Raw genomic sequence first — 26,690 nt, forward strand, 5'->3', positions numbered from 1 at the left:
TTGAAAATAAAAATAAAGCGGACTTTATTTAGAAGATAAAGGTGGTGGTATCAGTTTTGGTTAATAAAGTCGGGCTCAAGTGTTTTTTAACAGGTCTTTAATGCCATCACAGACTGGCATGCCAAGAGCATTCTGAATGCCAATTACAGACTGAAGTTGTTTCGAAAACCAAGATGCTATCAAAAGCTGATGGAGTTTGGATTTCTCTTAAAGTCGGACTAACACACTTCTCAAATGTAAGAGTGACTAGATTACTTGGTTCTGAAAGTGAAAACACTACACTGAGCCATTCCCCTCCCTTTCTCCACAAGTCCCTAAGGCAACATTACAGTTGCCTCTCGACAGCCAACATTTCAACATTTCAACAGAGGGGAGCTGAAAAAATGAAAAGCAAAATTAATAAATGTAATTGTAACTGATATAGGCAGCTGCCACTTGTGGCAAACCAAAGCCTAGTCCGATGCCCATTTTCTTCACATTTGCACTGACATCTTCCTTAACAGACGGTAACTACATTCTTGAAGTAATGTGCCAAGACTAGGGCGGGGAAGGCCCAGATAGAGTGGACAGAATGCATTTTGCATCCAGTTGCCTTAGATGGTATAATCAATTAAGGACAAATACCCAGACTCTGGAAAACCCACAAGCCAAAGGTAACTAGAAAAGAGGATTAAATGCATATCCAGTGCAGAATTACTGTGAGGCACCAAGACCACAGTCCAACCAGCCTATTTCCCTCCTCTCCATCACTGGATGGATCTGGGAGAAAGCATTAATAACAGCATTTGTCAACTGCTTCCCTGGAACAAAACACACGGAAGGTTTTGTTTTCATTATGGTTCTTGGTGTACTTTATTCCCCTGCTGTCTAGCTAAGCAGCCCACACAGGACAGAAATGGGTAGCACTGAGGAATGATCAGATTTTTTCTCCCCAACATTCCTGCCCTATCCCTAAGCCCTGACCAACCCCTATCTACCAGGAATGGTTAGTGTATCATCCTCTCCTTCAAGGAACTAAAATTTAAACAAGGCATTAGAAGGCCAGGTCTCTTCTTAGTAGGGCTTAAGAGCTGGTGCAAACTCTTCATTCACAATGGAGCGTCTTTTCAAACACCTGGATTTTTTTTTTTGTACACTGGTTCATAGATCGGCACTTGACTTTGAACCTGGCACCAAAAGGCACAATATCTGATACCCTGTACAAGAGCTATTAGAGATGCTGCCATATGGATGGGCAAAAACTGAGCCGATCCCACTTAAGAATGGAGGGCTTTGGACAGGGAGGGGAAAATGGCAGAGAGAAAAACATAAGCCTGTATTTTTTGCCAGAATGGAAATGAAAGTGGGAATTTAAGGTCTTGTTTTTTAATCCTCAAAATACCAGGAAGCATTTTAAAAGCTTCCTTGTTGTTTTTGAAAGCAGCATGTTCAAAATGCCAGCAAAAACTCCTAGTAACTGCAAAACCAAGAGGATCAAAGCTTACCGACATCCCTCCTTATTGCTGAAAGATTCTAAAACCCAAATTCAGGGTGCCCTGTTCCCTTGTAAAAGGGAAAATAATTAAGTCTGATTTATGGTTATCATAGCATATCACACTTTTAAAAAAATATTAAAGAGTGTGACCAGGGGAATGTTTGATACCATTTTATTACTCTTCAACTTCAGTGGAAAAATATAGCCTTTTTCAAGTGCCACTTTCATCACAAGAGTTCTAGTCTATATATATGTGTGTGTGTACATATATATATACTTTTATATATATATATATATAGTTTTTTGTTTTGTTGGTTAGTTGGTTTTGAAATGCAGCAAGAGACCAATACCCCAATGTAGTCAATCAAATAAAAGAGAACAGAAGGCCAAGCAGTTTCCAAATGGTTATTTTATCAGATTGTTTGAACATTAAATTTATCCTTGTTTGCAATCCAAAATAGTTACCTGAAGTTTGCTCTGTGCGTGTATATGTTTACTTTTATTGTATATTTGTTTTCTAAACTCTTTGGCACAATTTTCTGGGGGTGTTCAGACTGCCACGATACATGTCAGAAGAGAACTTTTGTGCTGCCAATTCTAAGCATGTAAATTTTGATTGGGGTTGTGGCTTTTGTTTTTGAAGCCTGTGTTCTTTATTTGTAACAATTTTTTTATTTTTTCTATATTCTCTAACTCCAGAGTTTTCTTTTTCTCCCCCCCTCCCCCCACTTCTACATTCACAGTTGAACCATATTATTAGGAAAGGCGCCTTGATGAAAAGATCAGGATGGGAGCTCTGAACATTCGTCAGTGTTTTCCCTAGAAGATAATTAAAAAAAAAAATACCTAAAAAACGTCTTTCCTTTTTTTTTTTTACATCTCTTGTGCTGCATCAGTAGACAGAACTTCAGTTAGTTTTATGAAATGCAATGTCTAACCCCTTTTTTTTCTGGGAAAAAGAAACTGCAATGACTTGAAGTTGAGAATGTGGATACCGCCTCACTCACACACACTCATTCTCAGACTGTAAAGAATCCCTCACCCTCCTTTTAGCCGGCACGCATACAGTACCGTGTGGCAAAGGTACACCAAAGGTGGGCGTGAGACCCAGGCTCCATCTTTCTTATCAGTAGCAAAGGCCAGGCTGCCTTTTACAACAAAGCACCACAGCTGAACCCAGTCCCTCCTCCTCTCCCAAACTAGTCATTCCACTCAACACCGGCCAAAAGACAGAAAAGCTAGTCCTAAGCCTCTCCTGGGAAGAGATAACTTTCTTTTTTTAAGTAAGTAAATCCATCATTTTTCTCTTTTCCAAGATGGCCGACATTATGGTTTTCTACGAAGTCAGTGCTTACTTAGCTCACTAACAGCGCTGCTGTTGGTGGCTGCGGCTGCTGCTGTGGCAGGATTTTCAATGTGGTGTGTTTTCAAGCCTCACTCACTCATCCTCTCATTCCCAAACATTCAGCATCCGTGCACACTCCTCACTTCCGGGTTTTTCAAAAGATTGGAGATTTCCAGTGGGGGTCTCAGGTTATCATCCCAATGGTAACAGATCTAAAAACAGATGGAAAAAAGGTCAATCTTTGAGATCACATAGAGCCAGAAGAGCCAAACATCTGATTCCTACTATTAAGTGCTCATACACCTGAAGTGAACTTTTCAAAGACTGATTATTTTTCTTTTCTTCCTCCTTGCCATCTAACTACTCTCATTAGCACCTATATCAGAGGGTGGGAGGGGAAGTAAAAAGATAAAACTCAAAAAATAGCTGAATTTTACTGAAATCAGTGAAGTAAGATAATTGTAAGGAAAATTAAACTACATTTCTAAGCTGGGGTCAGGCAACTCTATTTTGGATATCTTCTGTTGAGCTAAACAATGTCTAAAAGCACTGCAGTCAAGAAAGAAAAGGGTATGGAGAAGGGAATACAAGTGGAAAAGAAAATTATGGGAAAATGCCTTTATTGATGACTTTATTTGGGGCCAAATAATGTGAAGACTTTAGTGATTCTAGTTATAGAAGTTCAGTTCTTCATCACCACGAAGAATCAAATATTTGGTTTAAGGAAAGGCTGAGGATGCCTGACCCTTCCACTAGTAAAGGGCTTAGGAACAAAGGCCTGGCTCAGAAGCACTTATATAGAAATAAGTACAAAAAAAAGCCAAAGAAAAACAGCCCCCGTCAAAGCAGTCTAAATAAAATGCTCCTCTCCTCCTTAAGAAAGTAGAAGAGAACAGTGGAGATAAGCTCTTACCAAGCTTGATTCTTCAGTTTCCTCAGTTCTTTTGTTGCCCAGGTAGCAAGGGTTTTTGCTTTGTTAGTCTTCGATCTCCGTCCTTCAGTTAACAGTTCATGGATCATTGGCCTAGCTTCTACTAATTTCAGTACATCCTTTCCAAATGCTGTACACAAGTCCCTGTGAAAAATAACACACCTAAAAACGAACTCCTGGCCTGATGCCAATATCATATATCAAGCCCTCCAAACCAGTGCTAAGCTAGCTATGGGTTTCTTAGTATCACCTTTTAAAACTAGAAGAAATTTAAGAAATAAGTCTTAACACTTGCCTTCGAGAGATGAAAAAAATGAGGTCTAAAGTAGAATGACTTACCCAAGTCATTCCACAGCTAATCCATGGTAAAATCAGAACTATAACCCTAGTCTTTGAGCTCCTCAAGACCAATGTTCTTTTTTTCAAAAGATGCCACAAAACCCATCAGTAGAGGAGGCTCAACAGGCAATCTGTTGACCAACATCAGAATACGAGATGGACACAGATCTGATGCTGCTTCTACACCTCTGAGAACTTATTTCATAAAGACTTTAGTGGGAAGAAATTAGAAATCTGGATGGTCTAGAATCAGGCTAAAGTCTTCAATGAATTATTTGTGAAAAATCAAAACAAGACACCATGTATTCTATTAAAGAAAGAACTCTCAATGCTAAACAAGCGGGCAATTACCATGCCGATTATTCTCAAAACTCTTTACTATACACGTTTTTACTTTCCATGAAAAGTTCTCTTCAGCTATTGGAAGCATGATATAACCTACCCTATCAGTCCAGCAGCACAAGCTACTACTCCGTCTGTATGATCCTCATCTCCAGCAATGTGGTCAATGAAAGACAGAATAAATTCTACTCTGGGTTGTACCAGCATCACATCCGCTATAAAAGAAAGAGAAGGTCAGATGAACTTGTCCCACATCTGGCAGGACTACACCCCCTTTCAAAATTTCCAAATTGTCTACTCCCATCGGGCAGGTGTCAGACTGGAGAACAAACTGGATAGTTATATCAAATTATTCTTCCTCAGATTAAGATGTCATTCCTCAAGTCTGACAGAAGAGGCAGACAGTCTTCGTCACATAAGCAGATATAACATAGAAGGAAACGGGACCTTTCCTCTGAGGCCATGATCTTAAAAGGGTAAAGTACAAATATTCCCCCAATTAACAAAAAAACAATAGATGATAGAGGAAATCTGATCCCCTAATCCTTGAATTCAGTTGCACAAGGTGGGGGAGGTGTTCAACAACTGCCACTCATGGTTGGTGCGCATGCAATCAGCACCAACAGCCCTGCTGTATGTGTCCCACCCCTGCAATGCTTAAGAAATGTGAGAAAAAGTAGCAGAGGAAGGAGTAGCATAAATAACAGAAGTCTATATTCCTCCCCCAAAGTTACTCTCTTTATTAGGGCACTGTTCCTCCTCCTCCCTTTCCTTTAAGCAATATAGTTTACAACTAAGTTACAGAATGAAAGAGCCCATTTGGCTAAGTGCACATTGAACTAAGCCAGTTGGGGTTTATACTCAACGGTGTACGTTCTCCTGGTCTCCCTTCAATCCCTGGACGATTCCAGTATAGGCTTCCAAGCAGCCTTCCCTTAGCTCATTCAGATAATCCACCATGTCATAGTCTGACTGTGAGAAATAAAGAACAGAATCTATCATACTGATAGCCTTTAGTTGTATGTTTGTCACAAGTCCTGCTCCTTCAATCAGGGCTGGACTAAAAGATACCTTTAAGCTTACCTTGTCCACCTGGGCTTGGGAGGCCTGCTGAAGAGTATTCAATACAACCTCTAGGTATTTTTTAAACTCTCCACCAATAGCAAGGGCAATATCACCAAAAACTGACAGAATCTGTGGCTTCACAGACCTGTGGACATTCTCATTCTGACAAGGAAAAAAACAGGAAAAGAAATTAACAAAAGTCAAAATCTGGTCTAAAGACTCCATTTTTTTTTTTTTTTTAATTTTTTTATATCAGCAACTACTGATATGCTGAGTATAGACCTTAAGGACATATACAACAGTGGTTACTTCTGGATCAGGGGATTATATATTTACTTTTCCTTTGCATTTTACTGTTTTACTCCCCCAAGTTCCATACATTAAGCATGTATTCCTTTAGCTTCATAATCTTACTTTAGAATTGTCCTGTGAAAAAGAATGTTTCCCTTCATAAGCCCACAGCCAACATTCTGGGAACTTAAAGCTCCCTGTCATAGATCTTGAGGTCTGACCATCTTTCCAACCAATGATTTCTTCAAATACTGGCAAACTGGACTGTGTGTGTAGATACTCACTCCCAAATTCTCCAGTAGGAGCTGCATCACCTCATCACAGAAAGGTAAGATGTTGGATTGCAGGGCACGGCATAAGTCTCCCACTAAGCCCACAGCTGCCAAACAAACCTGAAAAGAATCAAGGAAATGATCTCTTAAACAGAAAAGGCTGCCTGCAGGGGTAAGGCATTATTTTTATCTAGCTACTCGTCCTTTTTCGCTTGAACCTGGAGTCAAAGAGGAAAAGACTCTCTCTCTGAGATTTGTTTATTTTAACAATATGGCAGGAAGAGAACTAGGACTATCAGAAATATCATTAAGAAAGGACAAAAGAGACAATATCCACCAGAAATGGTGGTGTCTTTTAAAAAACAAACAAACAAACAAACAAACAAACAAACTGTTCCTAGGGTGCTACTCTGCACTGATGCATCTACTATCTTTGCTTCTTACTACTTCTAGTTCAGAAACTCACAGCAACAAATCCAATAGCTCAACACTTGGGACAATACACAGGAAAGAACTACCTGGGCTACAGGAAACTGACCTTGTACCACAATAACTATCAGGTATAAATGAGAATATAAATGTATTAGTTGACCCTTGAATGACGTGGGAGTTGGGGTACCAACACCCATAGTCAAAAATCCACGTATAACTTTCACAACACTTGAGCTCACAGCAATGGCAACAGTAGGTGGCTATGAAATTATTACAGTAGTGCTGTGTATGTTCCAGCTAATTTCTTGCAGTTATGAATATGCCATCTTTACATTTGTTTATATTTCTCTTGAATGTGAATGATGCCAAATATGGTCTATATGTGTTAAGTTTTGATATTCCTAACTTTTTATAATAGATCTGTGTATATTTTATGGTAGTAAATGATAAAATAGGCTAGAATCTACATATATTTCATGCATTCATGACATACTTAACTTTCTCTTAATTTTTTCCATATTTCTAGGCTAGGCTGTGTTTAATCTGCAATCTGCAAGCTTTTTCAAATCCAAAAAATTTTTCCAATGTATTTACTGAAAAAAATCTGCGTAAGTGGACCTGCATAGTTCGAACCTACATTGTTCAAGGGTCAACTGCATTTTGAAATGCATGGCATACCTGGTACTCAGCATAATTTTTCAATCCAATGCCCAGGAAGGGTTTAAAGGCCTCCATGTACTTTAAGAATTCACCACCCAACACTGTAAAGAAACAAACCATTACTACCACAGGATATCATCAAAGAAATGAGAAAAAAATAACCATTCTGGCTCTCCCAAAATGTATTTACTCCACTTAACAGGTTGGGTAGAGTATGAGTTAACTATTGACTCTACCATGAAGACGTTAAAGGGTGACTGGGACAAGCCTAAATTATAACTGTTGGAAGAGCCTAACTTTTACGTTCTGGAGATAATGCCACACGTCCACACAGTGGGATTTCACTCTGGCTCAAAAAACCAAGGGGTATGGCCCTCAAGGAAAGTCAAGATTAAATTGAATTGGTTGAGCTAGCAATACTGCCTCTTGTCTACCTCTTCATCTGATTATAACATGTATTCTTTGGAAGCTAGCTCTAAAACAGGGTCCCTAGGCAATTCCATCAAAGACTTACTTAAGCCAGTCAGGAAAAACAGATGGGGTTTCATATCCAAATCAGCCAATCCAGAAGCCAAAATGAACTGCTGTGCCCTGTCAAGGTGGTCCAATGTTGCCATACCAGTTGGACACATGCTCTTTATGCTATAAATAAGTCTGGTCTTCAAGGGAGTGGTCCTCAGATAAAGGCCCCAGTAATATACAGGCCACCTTACAGGCCACCCATGAAGAAGTATTCCAGGTTTCTGAAGTGCTTTTTAATGTGCTTTTAATGACCCTTCAAAGAGTCTTAAGTCACACATGGCTTCCCCAAAGCAATTTTGCATAGTCAGACATTTAACAACCAGAAAATCAACTAATTCCTAGAACTCACTCAATATTTCATTCTGTCCTATACCAGGAACCATAATGTGTGAACCAGAGTCCAATGCATTAAAAACCAAACAGGAGGTACCAAAGTGCCAGGAAAGAAAACAGAAACCTTTGCTTCCTCCATCCTTGGTAGAAGCCAAACGCCAATAAAGCAGGTAGAGTATGAGGAACCTGATAAATATGAGGTGGATAACAGTTTTCCCCAATAAAAGATTGCCAAACTGACTTGCAAACTGGCTCCCCATTTACTTTAAGAAGTGACAAGGCAGTTACACACAAATTAACACTTATATTCAATTCAACTTTGAACTGACTTGTGCCCCAGTACTTGAGAAAACAGGACTATGCTTTCTATAGTCAAAATTTCTTCATGGCCATTAAAACTCTTATGTTCTAAAGACATACCCTGGCCAATTTCAGCTCACTGACCTTCCACCAGTGTGCTAACTGCCATTAGGGCATCCTCTTGAACTCCTCCAGACCCAGCTGTGCTTTGGAACATCCTTAACAGGGAGGCCATGACGACATCCGATATCTGCAAAGCATCTTGATGCTGTACTTTCCGGAGAACATTCTGTGAATTATACAAGAGTTCAGGATCTGTTGATTCCAAACCCTCCAATCAGAACAATGTACCTTTGTTTTTTTGATCAATTAAGTCTTTTGAAATTTTGAGAAAAGCCAAATATACTTTTTATGTTCAAAAGCTTTGACAGTGCAAATCATCTGCAATAAAGCATACATTTTAATATTTCTTCTATTTCCCAATTCAGAACAAACACAAGATGATCTTCTGTGGTGCATAAAGCCATATCCTCTGCATTTCATTGATGCCTGACAAACCTGTCAACAACCTCCATATTCTAGCCTTATTATTTCACTTCAAAGGACATGTCATATAAGGGTTCTTACTCAAACAAAAAACCAAACCCTTCCTATATCCTAACTCCTTTACAGATGGTCAGGAAATAGTCTTAATAAAATGAAGCCAACCTGACTTTTCCTAATTCAATATTTCTCAAACTTTCCTCCTTACCCTTTGTTTTTCAACTGGTGTGATTGCTTCATTCCTCTATTTGTCTGATGAAGAAGGAAACACACCTAATAGTCATGCTTTAAAAAAATAAGTTTGGAGTAAGAATTCATAGGTAAGATGACCTGTTACCACTACTCAACCTAAAATCTAATACCAACCTAAGCATTAGACAAGTTCCAGAGTTTTCCTGTTCTCTGGTGAAGAAGGGAATACATCCTCAGTCACTGCATGTCTCCAATTATACGTGTAGAGTGACATTTTAATTACCTCAGCCTCTCAGAAAGTCTACTGTGAACACTACGTACTATAATAAAGTTTTCAACAGCAACTGTTCTTTCAAAAGATGGTAGAAACTCAAGGCTGTATTTTGAGCTGAGTGAACTACAGCTGGGAACCAAATTTAAGTGGGCTACACTTGGACAATCCAACGAAAACCAAAGACTAAAAGTTGCCAAAACAGCTGTATAGCTAGGAAGACCACCACAACCCAACTAGTTTCCTTCCCTACGTTGTGCAAAAGGCAAATTTCATCGTTATAGTCAGAGAACAAAAGAAAATGAAAAATTACTCTCCCAATCAAACACAGACCAAAGCTTTTTCAGAGGAGCTTCTGATCAGCATCATCTATGCCATTTCAGATTTCTGTGAATACATGAATTTGTCATCTTGGGATAGGATTCTCTTCCCTGGAGCTACTAAATGACATGGCATCAATCATACCTGAAGAGTTGCGCAGAGTAAAGACTGAAGGTCATTGAACTGGATCCTATCCGATGTGCTCTGGATATGTGACTACAAAGAAAAAATCATCATGTTCTAAATAAACATCTTCTAAAAGGGCTCTAATCGTTACTGATGCTAATGTAAGGAAAACAAAAAACTACGTATATGGTGTAACATGTATAAGTTGATAAGCAATGCACACTTTAAGTCACAACATTTTTTGCATAAGCCTCATATCTTTCTGAGAAAATACAATACATAAAACACCAAAAAGAGAGAAGAGCCTTGAAAACAGAGCTATGTGTTAGAAGTATTACATCTTTCCCATCAATAGCCAGGAACGCCCTAAATCTCACCTCCATCTGAAGCACTTGCTGAAGTCTTTCCATGATGACTAGAGTAGTTTTCTGAACTGCAGGGTAACAATCCTTGGCACTGTTCTTCACAATTTCCATCAGAGATTCGTATGCAGAACTCCTCAGGTTGTTCTGATGTCCGTCAGGTCTGTAAGGAACACATAGCAAACATCTTAAAGGCTCAAATGAGAAAGGACAGAGAAGCTATTATAATGTAGACGTTGTCTCACCAAAAGTAAAGACCCAGAAACTGATACGGTTTCAGACCTTGTTTGAGTTTGGCAACACAAAATAACCAAGAATTAAATTTTCAACCTTTGAGCCAATGGCTATGTTTATTATGGTCTATAGACCTGGTTAAACTTTGGAATGGCCCTTTTGGAAATGGGCCAAAATTATAGGGTAAAAATTAAATTAAAATGATGACAACTGAAGAGGTTGCCGAAAGAGCTAAGGAAAAGATACTTGGTTTCTTTTGAGCATGGCTTTAGGTACAGCTCGCACAAAACCAAAATAATTCAAGGTTGTCTCCAATTTACAACCCTTTAAAACTACATTTCAAAGCTCATTTACAAAACTGATTTAATGCCAAGTTCTTTATCCAAAAGAATAAATGGCAGTTAATAATCTCATGTGACAACTAAATTCATAACAAGAGCTACTATTTCTTATACCATAATAAAATACTCAATATGAACTATAGAAACTGCAAAATGAAAGGACCTCTCTCAATCAATTTCTCTAAGTACAGAGGTAAGACTATTTTCTGACTTTAATTCTAAGGCGAAAAATTCTAGTGTACATTTCTCTCTTATTTAAACAAATAATCTACTATAGGAGTCTTCTAATTCTTATTGAAATATTACTATGATTAGGTTAGACAGCTCCCACACAGAAGAAAGAAGACACCATCCATTTCTGTGTAGTATCAGTTACCTGTCTGTGGTCTCCAAGAGCTTCTGAACTATGAGTTCAAAAGATGATGACAAGCAATAGGTAGCTGGTTCTTCCTGATCATCAGCTACATCTGCAGCTTCATAAGCAGCTTCAGCCAGACTAGAGAAAGCCTTAAACCCAGACAGAGTTAATATTAGTCCTGAAAAGAACCCCACCCTAGCATTACCTCATTTTTCCTTAAGATACCTTGGGCAGTTCCTTTCCAACAGATCTAAGAATAAATTGAAGCTAGTGAATCCCCAACTTTTTCTGACAAGGTCATCAAGAGAAAACCTAACATTTTATAGGTATCTTTAAAATGAAATGATTATTTATATTTTGTTTGTCCTGCCCAAGAATCTGCCCACAACTCTCTAAGCAGCAGAGTACTTTCACCTATCATAAACGCCTGCCACTTCATTTCTCTTTCTAATCACAGAAAGGTTTTTAGGCCCATTTCTTCCTTATTTGAGCTTCCTCCTCCACACCCTCAAATGTCACTAATGAACCACCACATTCACCCTATACTGACTCAGCACTTAGACCGCCTACCTTCCTTCCCTCTTGCCCCCTTCTCAACAATGGTACTTTTTGTGGCCAGCAGCTCTCTACCTTAATCAAAATGTCTTATCCCTAAGCAACTGAAAAAAGAAAACTGAGTCCAGACAGTTTTCCCACTGGGTTAGCATGACTGTTCTAAATGGTTCAGGAACTAGTCACCATGAGTCAACAGATCCCACTGGCTCATGCAGTTGACATCTCCCCCACATTTTAATTCAAGAAATTAGAAGGGAGATGCTATTCAGAAAAAGCCTTCCAGTGAGGCAGACCCATTTCTCTCCCACACCTCCTACTTCCTTGATAATGGCTCAGCCAAGATCATTATCTCACCAGGAAGAAAATCCCTTACCCAGCACACATTTGAAGCCACTCTGGGTTCAGCACTGAGGCCCTCAATCAGACACTGCAGCAGGGGAGTCAAGTAGACATCATTGATGGCAGCTTCAGGGAGCAGTTCGCAAATTCTGCCCACAGTCCATGCGGTTGTATCTCGAACAACTACACTGGGGTCTTTCATTAATTCTATTAGGGTGGGCATAGCCTGAAAATAGAACAGTTATGAGCAAAGCAAAACAAAGATTAAAACTCATGTTAACTAACACCTCAGAAGGGGAAATTCTGGTGGTTAGGTTTTAACTCAAAGCATCAAGATGGTTTTATCAAAAGTTAAAAAGTCTTCCTCTCTTCACCAAATGCTAGTACATAGTTTTATTAAAAGTTTGGTACGAATGCTTTCAGCAAGCAGTGTTTACTTAATTACTTAGGTAGAGATCCCAGGATGCAGCTGTGATGGCATTTGGCTATATCCTGAAAGGCTGAGTTCTCTATGCACTAAACTCGATTATAATGGACTTGTATCATTTTTAATAGCAAAAAAAAAAAAAAAAAAAAAAAACAACAACAACGAAAACAAAAGTTCTCATTTTCCCCAAGGGACAGAAAATCACAAAATTATAAGGAAATGTTTATGATACAGCATTAACTGAAAAAACAAGTTATAAGACTATCTGCACAGTAAGACCTCCATCCTATTGTACATACACGCAAGGATAATACCAAGAGTAGAGTGTTATTCCTCAGAAATAGATTATAGGCAACTTTCTTTTTTGCCTTTTCTGCATTTTTTTTTTTAAAGCCACAACTTCTATATTAGAAAAAAGCTAATTTTACCCTTTGATGGCAGCAATTAGCTATCTAGAAATAACCTTTGTGGATGATGACTTACAGCTTTGTTTTTAAAATAAAGTCACACTTTCAAACAAAAAGTTTAAACAAATGATATCTCACTTCTATCCCAAAACTCCCTCAGCTTCACCTGTATAACTAGTGGTTTGAGTTGGTTGGGCTCTGGTCCTTCCAAAATACAGCCAAAAGCCATCACTGCAGCATCCCGGTACCGCCAATCAGGGTTCTTGATGTGTTCTTTAATGAAAGGGAGGACATGTGGGACAATGTCATCTTCACAGCAGGTGGCCAGAAGCATGAGGCACACCCCTGCTGCTTTGCAGGGGTTCCAATCATCATCATCATCATTTTCATCCTGGAGAAAGAATGTGGCACCAGTTAAGTTTTTGTTCAAATATATCGCTTTAACTCAAGAGGTACTCTGACTATTCCTAAATGTCATTAAAACTTAAGCTTTCGGGACAGAAAGAACACATGAAACTCTGTATTTTAATCACTTCCATAAAGATTCATCACAGTACAAACTTTGTTAAACAAGACACAGATAGAGGGAAAAGCCCACTCAGCACTAAACCATGAGATGAACAAATTTCAACTACATGCAACAAGAAGGATGATCTTGGACATATAGAATACGAGGCAGAACAAAGGCCCATATATTAAGTAATTCTAGTTACAGAAGTTCAAAAACCAACCAAAAGTATCTACGGAGTCACTGACTAGGAAGAAGACATGAGGGAGGCTTCTGGTGTGCTAATAATTGCTGTATTTCAATAAAAAGTTAAACAAGCAAATAAAAGAACCTAAAGATCCCCTAAAATTAGATTTGAAGGTACACCTTCCTTATTGTGGCCACTCACATACATGGTATTTAAGGCAGAATGCCTATGCAGTTTCAGATAATTAACATACTAAAAGAATGATTTGTTCTCGAATGGAAAAAGCACAACCAAAAATATACAAAAGCAAAGATACTAAGGTCAAAATGTAAACAGCAACTGTAAAACTGAAAGATGAAACAAAAATTTAAGGGAACACCAGATCCATTTCAAACCAAACATATCTCTACTTAAATTTTGAGACTGCTATATTGTAAGAGTCATGTACTTTCCTAAAAACAAATTATATTCTTATGTATGAAAACATTTTGCAGTTCTCAAAGTTACAGCACTGCTATCTCAGACTACTATCAGCTCTCTGGTAATATTTCACATGCATGAGAAGAGGTGAGGTAACACAAAAAATCTTTCTAAACACCACATGGGGAAAATTATATTAAATAAACTCAAAAGGAACAATGGCAATCAAGATACACTTCTTATAAAATAGTTTCTGTATTTATTCATTAGACTCATGTCTTCATGAAGTCTTGTTACTTCTGTCCTGAATCTTATTAAATGATGTTAATTAATGATTATGAAGGATCAGATGTTTCTTTCATGGGTTGAAGTCCTTCATTAGGCTCTGAATAACTTATCCAACCTCAACAGTATTTTAAAAGGATATACGTATGCACACACATAGACATATATACATACGTATATGTAGTACATATATACACATAGACACACACACACACACAATGAACTCATGAAAATATCCCAGATAGTAGGAGACATTTGAGTGGCCTAAAACCAGCATCCCTCTTCCCAATTTTTCTATACTGCAACTTTTATAGCATGTCTCTACTGCTAGTTTGAACAATGTAGCACTCAGGAAATAGGAGCAGTGTGTATGGCTCATTCCCTATCAAGACTGAAATATTCAGATCCAGTTGTCCTCCATAAACAACTAAGAGTCTAGAGAATCTTACAGATCCAGCTCAGCTGTTCCTGAGTCATCTATAACAGAACATTAACTAGTTGAAGACTTACTGAGTTCCTTCATGGAAACTGTTCCACAGCAAACCAACCTGGCTAGATTTGGAAGGTAACTCACCTGTTTAGTTAGTGTCTGTGTGAGGATTGGAACCAGGTACTGTAGTGCTCCCTTGGCATAAAACTTGCTGGTGTGCTCAGGGGGCCGTCCTTGTTCTGCTGCCTGAGAACAAACATAAAAGCAAATTCTGGAAAGCCGCAAACAAGCTATGATACCAAAGGCATACAATGATTGATGCCCAGGAGTCTGGTTTAAAAATACATGGAGCAAATGTAACATTTGTTGTGATCCCTGAAGGTGCTCATTTTTTGGTCTACTTCAATCAGATTCTTTTAGGCCTTAAAAGACCAAGGCAACCTTAAGAATTACATTCTTTCTCATGAGCTCAATTCATATTATCAAGATGTTACCTAAGTGACCTTTAAAGAGATGTACTAAGTCTACATAAGAATGCCAAAAATAAGACTTTTTTTAACAGTACATAAAGACAAGGTTGGAAGCAAAGCTTAAATTCAAAGACTGCCAAGTGTATAACTAACCCCTTTCTTCATATCTAATTCCTTCACCAGAGTTAGTAAACTATCAATTACATACCCCATGCCTGCATTAGGACTTCCAAAAGGAAATAATTCAGCACCAGATGTCACCTTGTTGAACTGTGACTGCCTGCTGCCCCCTTGTGTTCATAGTGCTAATATAAACACTTACAATGAATCATGCCTGACTGATTAGGAAAAACAAAAGATGTCACATTGGGGCTTTGGCTAGCAGAGAAGTCCCAATCTCTACAAATGGAGATGCTCTCTAAGTCCAGTCAGAATAAAGTTTTCCCAGAGAACAATAACACCACAAAGAATGTATATGTCCCAAAGCCCAGGCAAATAATAGTTCTCCCCCACAAACCGACTCTCTGCCAGCCTCACCTCTGAAGCTTCAATGGCCAAGTCCATTTCCTCATCACAGACATTGGACCAGAATTCTATCCCTTGTAGGGCCACTTCATCAATGTCACTTTTCATTGCTTCGATTGTAATCTTAAGAGAAAAAAACAAGACACCCCACACCCCAAATAAATGGTGGTTCAAGTTAGACCCCTCCTCTAACCACAGACATTCAATTTCAAAAATGTACATTTATGAAAGGCAGAAAGAGGAATCTGATTTTTTAAATATACTCTTTTTATCATTACAGAGAGAGCACATGTTTTCTTGGCACACTACTGATCAGCTTAAACATAACATGGGTACTCAAGGAATTTCTTAGATTTCATAACATTAACTAAAAAATTACAGAACTGACAAAAACAGCAACTAAGAATGATAGGCTTTGCAATTAGCTACATGCTCAAATACATAAAACAAAAATACTTACTGCAAAAAGAGCAGGACCCATATATGTCTCCATGTACTGATAATATAAGGACATTATCTTCACCAGATTCTGTAAGGCAGCCACTCGTACCTTTTACAAAGAAGAGTAAATGGTTTACCATTCAGCTGAATAACAAGGCAATCTGACAAAGATAAGCAACTATTTCATCCAAATGCGTCAATAACCTTAAGGATCAAGCGAGGTACATTTGGATAATGTTATCATTCCCCGCAAAATCAATCTCTACCCTCAATTTTTGCACTATCCCTATTTTTCTTTTCCTCTCTCTCTCATTTTTATTTTAAAGATGCCCATGGAAACCATGGCAGGACAAAATTTACTAATATCACTCCAGATTAGATGTTACTGCCACCTACTTCAAGAACCAAGGTTTAGGTTATAGCAACAGTGAAGCTGTTTCAATGGAAACAAAAAACAATCACTTAAATAACCTATGGCAATTAAAAAGCAAGGCTGATCTAAAACCCTTCCTCCTTGAAACCTTTTTTAAGATGGCCACTTCCATTATGTTAACTTTCTAAGTCCCTGTTCTTCCCTCTTCTCCAATACGTTAAAAAAAAAATTCTTATTAGTTGAACCGTATTTCTAAAGTCACCAGATTCCCAACATTTCAAACTATTATGCTGAGGTTGGCATTTCCTAAGAAAAATAAATGCAGATTTTTTAATGATGTCATACTTACCCTTGTGTCTGGACACTGTGTGGCTTCACAGACCACCTGCATAATAAAGTGCCTTTCGGACTGCAGAAACAAGAGAATTAGTGGAGCATAAACCATGCAAATGAAGGTTGTTAAACTACTCCTTCAAGAAAACCTCTTACCCACACAACTCTGGACCAATCAAGCAGCTTTTTCCTTCACATACTAATGGCACTATGAAAGCTATAAAGACTTTGCCTACTATATGACCTGCCCTGAAAGGAGGTCCCTAATCTTTTAATCCCCAAAATACCTTAACTAACATGACTTCATGGAGGAAGTAGATAGGAAAATGTAGGACACAGGGTTTAAATCAGGATGGTTAACAAACAAAACTCATTTACATTAGAAAAATGGTTTTGTTATTTAAAATTTAAGAGAATTAAATATATCTGCTTTATTTCAGAGATAAAACTGGTTTCCAGGGAGGTGGCAAATCCATATCAAATGTGGTTAAGATATGGGAGAACAAAATAATGAACTTTATTTGCTACTGTTCTAAGTCTTCCAAAACCTAAAAGAAAAAAAACCTATTTTCTAAGCAATTAGAATTGCAGTTTCCTTTGGCTTCTTAAACTTCCCTACTTTGTCTAGTATAAGGCCAAGGAATGGCAAAAGCCCAGCTAAAGTGTCAACAAACACACACAAAAATAGTTTCAGATCATATAATCCAGTAATTCCACTTCTGGGTATATATCCAAAAGAACTGAAACCAGGGTCTCAAAGATACATTTGTACACCAATGTTCATATAGCAGCATTATTCATAATGGATGGTGAGATGAAGTAACCCAAATGTCCACTGACAGATAAATGGATAAATAAAATGTGGTATATACATACAATGAATTATTATTAATCAGCCTTAAAAAGAAAATTCTGGCACATGCTAGAATATGCATGAAATAAGCCAAGCACAAAAAGACAAATACTGTATGATTCTACTTATAAGATAGCTACAATAATAACAGAAACAGAAAGTAATCATAGAAACAGAAAGTATAAAGTTGTCAGCAATTGGGAAGGGGAAATGGGGAGTTGTTTAATGGATATAGTTTCAGTTTTGCAAGATGAAAAAGGCTGGCTGCAAAACAATATAAATATACTTTTAAAAAATGACCTATGCACTTAAAAATGGTTAAGATGATAAATTTTGTTACTATATATTTTCACACAACTAAAAATAAATAATGGGGAAATACTTTCAGGCAAAATAAACTTTATCCATATATTAATTTTCAAAAGCACCTTCCTCAGGAGGTATATGAAAATAGCTCAATTTTTATAATTAAAAAAAAAAAAAAAAATCCCAAAGCATATCCACGTTTTGGATTGCAAGAGAAAAAACTCTAAGCTTAGAAACCTTTTAGATCACATTATTCCCAAAAGCCTGATGAGAAATGGCAAATACCTATTCTAGCGCCACAACTAACAGAAATCTTAACTAGAATGGAAATGAATGTTTCTAAATAAAATGGTCCTTTCTAAACCATAAACAAACAAAAAAAGTTCATTTAACGCTCACTCTTCCCCCCATAAACCTACACCTTTTTGTCAAAAGGCACTTACCTCTTTGTCAAAGTTTGCTTTGGTGAACTCCAGTGAGTTCAGGAGTGCATTAGTAGCTGCTAGCTTCACATTATTACTAGGCTCTTCTTTCCTCATCCCCTGGATTATGGCAGTTAGAATCTCATTGGATTTATCCTGTAGCTGCTCTGGGTCCTGAAATGAGCAGAGAAGTGCAGTGAATATAATAATGAACTCATGACTAATCAGCAGTCCTTTTAAGTGTAAAATCCACTTGAGTGAGGATCATGACTTTCTCTGATCTTTTTCTACACATTTCCATTTAGGGACAAACCACCTGCAAAATATCCCAGGGTCTAGTAGTCCAAAACTAAACTGAAACAAGTTAAACACGTCAATTCATCTTCGACTTCTTAGCATAATGACTCTGAGCATGAGGTAATCCTGGCTTTTTTTTCCTCCTTCTTTGCAAATGGAGATGGCAGCCTAGTGTTTTTTCCAGGCCATCTGTACCAACTTAAGTTTTGGAACATTGGAGAGCCAAGAATCAACACCTGGGCAAAATACCTAAGGCGTCTAAGTCCAGATCAAGTGCTATGGACTTCTTTGCTTCAATTCTGTAAATCAAAACAGACACCAAGAACGGTAACCTCCGCAGCAGCAATAGTCCTAGGAAGACTGTATTAATATACTGTATTGTGGCTGAACCAACTACAGCAAGAGCTAGCAAACTGTTTCTATGAAATAGTCAATGAAAATGTAAGAGCATCCATATTACACCAAAGATCCTGAGAAAGGGATCAATTCAGGGATGCTCAAAGATAGGGAATATCCTTAAAAGTCTACAATCTATGTCTCTCCAAACATATGGATATCCATTTTGCTTGTGGTCCTGAAGTCTCTTAATTTTAGGGCATGATTAGCAACGTGAGAGGATAAGTTTACCATCCAAATATAGAAGTCTAAACTAAAATAAAGCGTCCTACTTTCAAAATACTCTGTAGTAGCTTGGTGTTCTTTATGATATGGTAAAGATAATTCTAATATAAACATCACAAGTAGATGGAAACCACAGTCATATGTTACATAACATCACATGGTGTGGCACTTACTATATCTTGGCAAATGTAACCAATAGCTTCCAATGTTGACTCTTTCATGTGCTCCGTGCTGTTAGGGTTTGTGACATTGGCCACCAGCTGAGGAATGAGTTCTGGCCACTGGTTCACTGGGATCTCTGCACAAGCAATACCAGCCACACACTGTGAGGCAGAACTAGGCCGGTAAGTTTCTGTGCCCAAAGTCTGCAAAACCTGTGTATGCACATACAAAAAACAAGATGAACGATATCAATTTCTTGTAGTATTTACTATTTGAACACATTTTGCCTACCACAATATCTCTTATATCCATCTCTGAATTTTCTATAACATGGAAAAATAAAACAAGGTATATATATATTATATATCAGTTGTCAAAACAAAAAGCCAATGTCAGTATCAACACTAAAATAATCGACACTATCTCAGACCCCAAGAACAAAACCAACTTTCCTCTACTTCCAAATAGAATTCTTCAAAAAGCCAGACACTTCACTTCAACTTTCAACGCACAGTGGGAAGGTGGCAGTTAGAAGAGAGGTAACATTAAAAATCTGAGGAAACGACAAAATTTTCCTTCTAGGCTCCTTGGTAGTATAATGAAAGGTTACACACAGCTTTGTTTTGTGGACAGAAAGTGTGGGATTTTAGAATGAGGCCACTTCTGGGTCATTCAAGTGAGTCTGATTCATAGAGTAGATCACTGTCCAACCTGATTCAAGGAAAAGATCTTCCCACTCATGAAGCATGGAATGAACTTTCTTCCTCTGGTCATTGACAATTTAACAGTCTGGATGACTTTCATAGACAGGCCTTGGTCAAATAACATCACTAGATGCAGATACAAAGTAACTGACATTACCAATACATAAGAACTAATCCTTATTTAACTTTCGATCTAAAAGGATTTGTTCTGTTTGCCCAAGAATCAAAGAACTGTTCTCTCCACCATCAACGGATACCAAGTACTAGTCAGATATGCCAATTAAAATGAAATCCCCTTGTCATTAAACACGTCTTGTTTGAAATGGTAATCATACAAGCATTTACATAAAGGGTAAAGGCACAGGTACAGATAAAGGAGGAAGCCACAATGGACCGAGGGTTAATCATTACCATGATCTGCTAATTCAGTCAATGAACTCACTAAGAATTACCAGTCCATTCAAAGGCAAACAGTTAACTGTTCCTGGCATGAACACAGGACAAAGAGTAGCTGCCAGATATTCAGGCCAGCTCTGCTGACTGGGCCAGGTCACTTAGTATACTGCTTTGTAGCTAATAATAATGAACTCCCCATCTTTCCCCCTTATACAGAATATCATCATCCCTGTCTGCCCCCACTTCCTAATAGCTCTCTACCAAACAGTCCTGATTGATTCTAAATGAAAATTTTGCTCTCCAGAGCTACCAGAGTGGAATGGACTTTAGCAAAACTGTATTTCAAAAGCCTAAGAGGTGTGGGTGAAGATGAACTGTTCAGAATGGCAGGAGCTGAACAGGTATTAACCTAAGTCTGACTAAGAGGTCCAGTCCAGGATGCCTTTATCTGCACTGCACCATCTCCTAAGACATATGTGGGGAGTACTGAATCCCATCTACCTCTTTTTCCCTTTAAATTGCTTTTAAAGACCCTTAATTAACATTGAGGTGATTTAGAAGCTACAAATGTCTAACTCCTGAGTCCTGGAAAGTTACTTTTCTAAAACTAGGGTGATTCTGATGATAACACTCAATGATCTGAAATAAATAAGAAACTAGCTCTCAACTGTGTCCAAGACTCAAATTTCAAAAAAGAAATAACCACCAGTACTGGGAAAGTATTAATTACCAGATGTGCTAAGAAAGGGAAAATGGCCAAGGTAACTGCTAATTTTTGCTTTATGCACAAGAACTCAACAATGCCTATAAAAATTCTTATTCAAATTTTAGAAAAATTTTGATGTTAAGAGTGATGTGCCAGAAAAAAATGCCAGTAACAATTCCAATCATGTCATCTCATTTTGGACACTACAGTATAAGCATCAAGATTTGCAGTGATTAATGAAATAAACTTCATTGATATCAAACTGCTAAAGGGAGAACTAAAATACTACTACATAAGCAAACTCAACGAGGAGAGAAACAGTTCTATGTATTCCAAAGAAGATTCAAGATAAGCTGCCTTCATAACCTAGTTCCCTGTAAGGAGTACTTCCACACAAAACTGGAGAGGAGGTACATACTAGAAAGAGAAGTTATTGCCTAAAGGGGCAGTGACTTACCCAAAGCTAACACCTAAAAACAGGAAATAGTAAATATGTATATAACTATGACCTGCAAGAGCACACATGGAATCCCCCATTGGTTTCCCCTCAAATACCAAGGACCAATGATGTCTGCAGATACTTGACTTTCCCCCTTTTGTGCCTTATCCATTAAGACAGTTTGGTAAAGAACCTTAAAGAAAAAGCAATGCACACTGGTCCATATATTTTGAATCTTTTGTTGCAGCTATTTGTGGATTTCTAATTCAAGAAAAAGTCACAAGAACTCCTTGATGAAGAGCAACAAGGGACATTCAATTGTCCACAAAATTATCAGCTCATTCTAAATGCCTTAATCAAAAGCCAGATGTTTAGAAAGTAAGTTTTTCATAATTTACTTAGCAGATAAAAGCACCATTACTGTCAACCTTATTTCACAAATCTTTGGGCTTGAAAGGCCCAAGAGAGCATTTAATTCCCCTGACTCCACATAAGTCCATGCCTAAAACACCAAACAATGAGAATATTCTACAACAGAAGTTCAACAAGAGCTGGGAATGCTGGCTGACTGTGGGAGAATCACTTGAGAAGCCAGTTTTAAAAATACCCCTGAGCCTTACATTCCAAATAAGAATTTCTGGGAGAAGCTTAGAAATACATATTATTAACAAATTCTGTAAATGATTTTGATAACCCGCATTTGGGAATTATCAATTTGTATGTTACACCCAATTCTTCAGAGATTCTACAAATTCTGGCCTCTCATAAAGTTTCTCAAACTGCTGCAATCTACCTCAGTTATCTAAAAAGAATTCCAATCCATTAATGGGAACAGAAACTGAACTGAGAAAGATTTAAATCATATACAACTTTTATCTCCAAGTGGAGTTTAGGTCCCAGAAACCTATTATACCGTCGACTCTATTCCATGCAAATGACAAGAGCTAGACTATATATCCAAAAAGAGAGGAAAGTTACTTACATAATTCTTGACTTCCCGTCGAGCATTAGCATCAATAGCAAGCCACCTCTGCTGATATTGTGCCTTGATATCTGGATCTTTAGATGTCAAAGAGTTCTTGATTTGTAGACCAGCTGCAACTCTGGCAACCTGACTATTTCCTGGATTTGCTAGCACTCTGGACAGTTCCACAAGGAAAGTGGGCTGTTAAGAAAAGATGCCTTGGTGAATGAAAATATCTCTTGGGAATTTTGCCAATTGAGAATAGTTTATGCATCACCAAAAAACTGGGGAAAACTACAATTTTTTAGGACATATCATAACATCTCATCTACTTTACAACTCCTATAAAAGTGTTAGTACATTAAGGAAGTCATCAATATACTCATGGAGCCTCAGCATTTAACAAGCAGTTAACTTATTTTCCTATCGATATCATTCTTAGAGCTAAAATCTTCTTCACATTAGATCTCCCAGAATTAAAGCAAATTTGACAATCTGGTAGTTAGGGGATTTTTCTATGTACCTAGAACAGAGCCTGGTACTCAATAAATATTTGCTGATGAATGAATATAATAGGGTAAAAAGCTAAAATTTTTTCTAAATTTTAAAAATCTTAGTCCAAAAGGAATGATATTTGGGGTGGCTTTAGATCTCAGGGAGGCAGGTAATATTGTATTAAAGGGAAATACCTACAAACCTAAATACAGACTTAGGAGACTAGCCCTGTTTTAGTTGTGAGTGTTCAGCAAGAGCTGAACAATGAAAGCAGATTCATAAGGAAAAAAACTGATAAATGTTTAGAAATAGAGGAAAACTAATAGCCAAGAGTTAACACACTAAAGGTTCCTATACATTTTGGACTTGAGCTGTCCACTAAATTTAGTGGGTTTCTAAAAAAACGTACTCAATCTTTTGTAATGCAGATCTCTAAAATTACTCCCTTTGTTAAAAAAATTTAACATATTCCTCTACTCTGAAAAAAGCTGTGAGAAAGCTTTTCTTTTCCTTAAGTTAATAGGAAAAACCAAAAGCAGAAAATTTCTTATCACTAACAAGTTCTGCAATCACAGAAAATAATTCTTAATTTTTATTATGTACCGCTAAATATTATTAGGAATAAGATAAAGCTTCTTGCAAATTAGCAAAAGGAGAAACAGGACTATAATCTAAATGGAATTATCATTCTATACTAGTGGGAAAAAAATCTTTCCTATGGAAAGTTAAAGATAAAAAAGGTTACTAGTAAAACCTAGCACACAAAGGGCAAAAAAAAAAAAAAAAAAATCAAAGGCAATTTATATAAAACAGGCCTCCTCACTTTCCTTTTTTGCTTACATTATTTGCCTAACACAAAGGAACACATTTGGTTACAGTGTTATTTAGACTTATTACCTATTACCTTTAAAAGATGTCAAGTATCATCCACCCTTCCCTCTGTTCCCCATCCCCCCAACAGGAGAGGGACACCAAAGGGAAACACTGCTGGCACACAGGCTGTTTCAATCAATCCATCCCACGTTTTTATGCAGAACACCATAGTGGACTTATCTTCATTTTTTCTGTACCCTTTAAATTTGAAAATGTGAAAAACGAGGTACTGTCTCTGTGCTTTCATATAGAAACAATTCCGATCTCAAGGATGGGTACAGATTAAGTCTCTACTCATCGAGATGAAATAAAAGAAACACGCGAGAGAGGAATATCAAGCAGGAAAGGGTGAAATACTGCCGGAATGGGTCAAGAGGCATTCAGGTGCCAGGCCTGGCCATGAGCAGACCAAGGGAGATAGGAAAGGGTAGAGCTCTGAGAAATAGGTGGAGAGAATCACAGGGGCCACGGGACAGTAAGAAGTCGGCCCGGGTCAGAACAGGGCAGGCAGCTGAGCTCGGAGCTTCCACATGGCCCCTAGGCCCGGCTCCCCCACCCCCACCCTTGCTGAACACGCAGCGCGGTGCAACCTAACTTCCTTTCCCTCCCTCTTTCTCCCTCCCGCTGCACCGCCGCCCTCAGGCCGCGCGACGATTGGGCAGCAGTCACCCCGGCGCGCCGCGTCATTGGCCAGCTGCCGGGGCCCGGGGCGGGACACACCCACCGGCTTCCCGATGGCGGGGTTAGGTTGGACCGGGTGGGGGGAAGGGGACGGGATGGGGCGGGGTGGGTTCCCGAGGCCTGGGCCTCCGGGAGGGCGGGAAGGCCCGCACGCAGGGGATAGGGAGACGGCGGGATGGGGGTCAGCGGGATGGCACGCACCAGATTCTCCACGGCCGCACGCTCCAGGAACTTCTGCGCCGCTTCCAGTTCCAGCCGATCTGGGGGGAAGGAAAGTGGGAAAGGGGACAGGGTCAGAGGGGCCAGGGTTTCCCTTCCCCCCACCCAATCACCTCAGCCCGACCCCCGGCCCCGGCGTCCTACCAGGAGACACGGTCTTCTCAAGGATGGTGATCAGCTCCATGGCGGAGGTGGCGGCACTGACTCCTCCTAAGACGACGGCCGGCCTCTCGGGCGGCGGCTCTAACTGGGGATGGGGGTTGGGGGTCGGGTGGGAAGGGAGGGTGGGGTGGGGGGCGGGGGTCACCACCAGCCCATTCACCGGCTCCCTCTTGGTAGTTGCTCCGGTTCCCCTTCCTTCCTCCTTTCCTTCTTCCTCCCTCCCAATTTGTTGCTGGCGGCGGTGGCAGCTGCTCCTCTGGCGGCGGGGGAGGGACCCCGGGGGCCGCTCAGAGCGCGGCTGGTGTTCGGGTGGCGGAGGGAGAAAGAAGGAAGGGAGGCGGTAAGTGAACGGCGGCTCGCTGGGAGGGAGAGAGAGAGGGAGGGAGAGAGAGGGAGGGAGGAAGGCGGAGGGATATTCAGGCCGGACCTCTCCGCGGCGGCACCGCGCTCCACGTCGATTGGCTGCCTTCGCGGCCACGCGGAATCCCCAATTGGCCAGGCGGTCAGTGTTGAAGAGCCGCCCTGCGCCCATTCGCCGGATGGTTTCAAGGCCCGGGTTGGCTGGGCGGGCAGCGGAATGGGGCGTACGAATTGGCCGAGAGGAGTGAGATTGGGGTGGGGCAGGCAAGAACTGGCTACTGATTGGATTGGCCTGGTAAAGGCCTTGAGCTCAGACCGGCTGAGCGCTGGGAGGAGAGTGGACCGAAGACAAGACTCCGGCCCTGCGTGATTGGCTGGGATACTAAACGTTGATAGGATACGGTGCCCGGGAGAATTGAGGAGAAGGGTTTTGCGCGGGGCACGATGGGACGCCCCCGGGAAGGGGCGGAGCGGTGTTCGGGCTGCGGTTGGGGTAACGCCGTCACTCCGAGTGGCATGTTGAACAGGGTTTCGCGGGCTTGAGCGGGGGAGGGGGGACCGTTAAAACCCTTTACCGCACTCACAGGAAGTTGCTTTAATGGCTAGGCCAGTTTGGTGCCAGGTCTGCGGCTGGCAAGGACCTTGAAGACCATGCGGTTCAACTTCGAATTCGCAGATGTGGGAACTGAAGTCCAGAGAGGGTATGCAACTTGTGTAAGGCTACACAGCCGGTTAGTGGCCTGGTCGGGACTGGACTCTAGCACTCCTGACTGCCCTTGGCCTTACACGCAGCGTTCCCCTCCAAGGAGGTGAATGCTGATCACTTCCCTTAGATCTATTTATAAGGTTTGAGGCCTGTACTGTTTGTTATAAGGTCTAACTCACATGGGGTGAGCATTTGAATGCCTCTTAGACCCTCATTTCTAGTTACCAGGCATTTGAAGGAATAGAAATGTTTAATCCTGCGAAGGTGCCTCTAAAGGCACAACCATGAACCAAAAAGAAGGTGTGTACAGACATAAAGGATCGTGGTTCTTAGCCTTTTTAAGTTCTAAGCCCTGGGAATGAAATCCTTTTCTTAGCAAAATGCACGTAAAGAAAATGCAGTTTCTTCACTTCCCCTGACATTAGTAGTGGGCTCCACGTGAAGAATTTCCCAAATTGTTACATTTTCACCATATTGATCTGTTAATTGAATATAAGTAACTTATAGACCTCTCGACAATAAGGCTTGAGCTTGCGGAGTGATTGCCCTACTGATCGCCCTACTCTAGCC

The 26,690-nt window shown here is 39.6% G+C and overlaps 1 protein-coding gene across 1 annotated transcript; it reads right to left on the reverse strand.

Moving 5' to 3' along the window:
* KPNB1 (karyopherin subunit beta 1) lies at positions 1-25,420 on the reverse strand. Its single transcript, XM_016164651.2, has 22 exons — positions 25,037-25,420; positions 24,875-24,933; positions 22,643-22,825; positions 19,427-19,627; positions 18,357-18,509; positions 16,771-16,830; positions 16,068-16,157; positions 15,620-15,730; positions 14,757-14,858; positions 12,949-13,173; positions 11,983-12,174; positions 11,073-11,203; positions 10,137-10,284; positions 9,778-9,849; positions 8,451-8,595; positions 7,170-7,252; positions 6,072-6,179; positions 5,515-5,658; positions 5,298-5,403; positions 4,532-4,646; positions 3,733-3,894; positions 1-3,031 (listed from the first exon to the last, which is right to left on the reverse strand). Coding segments are annotated over exons 1-22 (2,631 nt in total). The 5' UTR covers positions 25,077-25,420; the 3' UTR covers positions 1-3,030.
* Between the last annotated feature and the right edge of the window lie 1,270 nt (positions 25,421-26,690).

Source organism: Rousettus aegyptiacus, unplaced genomic scaffold (assembly GCF_014176215.1).
Source record: "Rousettus aegyptiacus isolate mRouAeg1 unplaced genomic scaffold, mRouAeg1.p scaffold_m13_p_6, whole genome shotgun sequence".
Taxonomy (NCBI): Eukaryota; Metazoa; Chordata; class Mammalia; order Chiroptera; family Pteropodidae; genus Rousettus; species Rousettus aegyptiacus.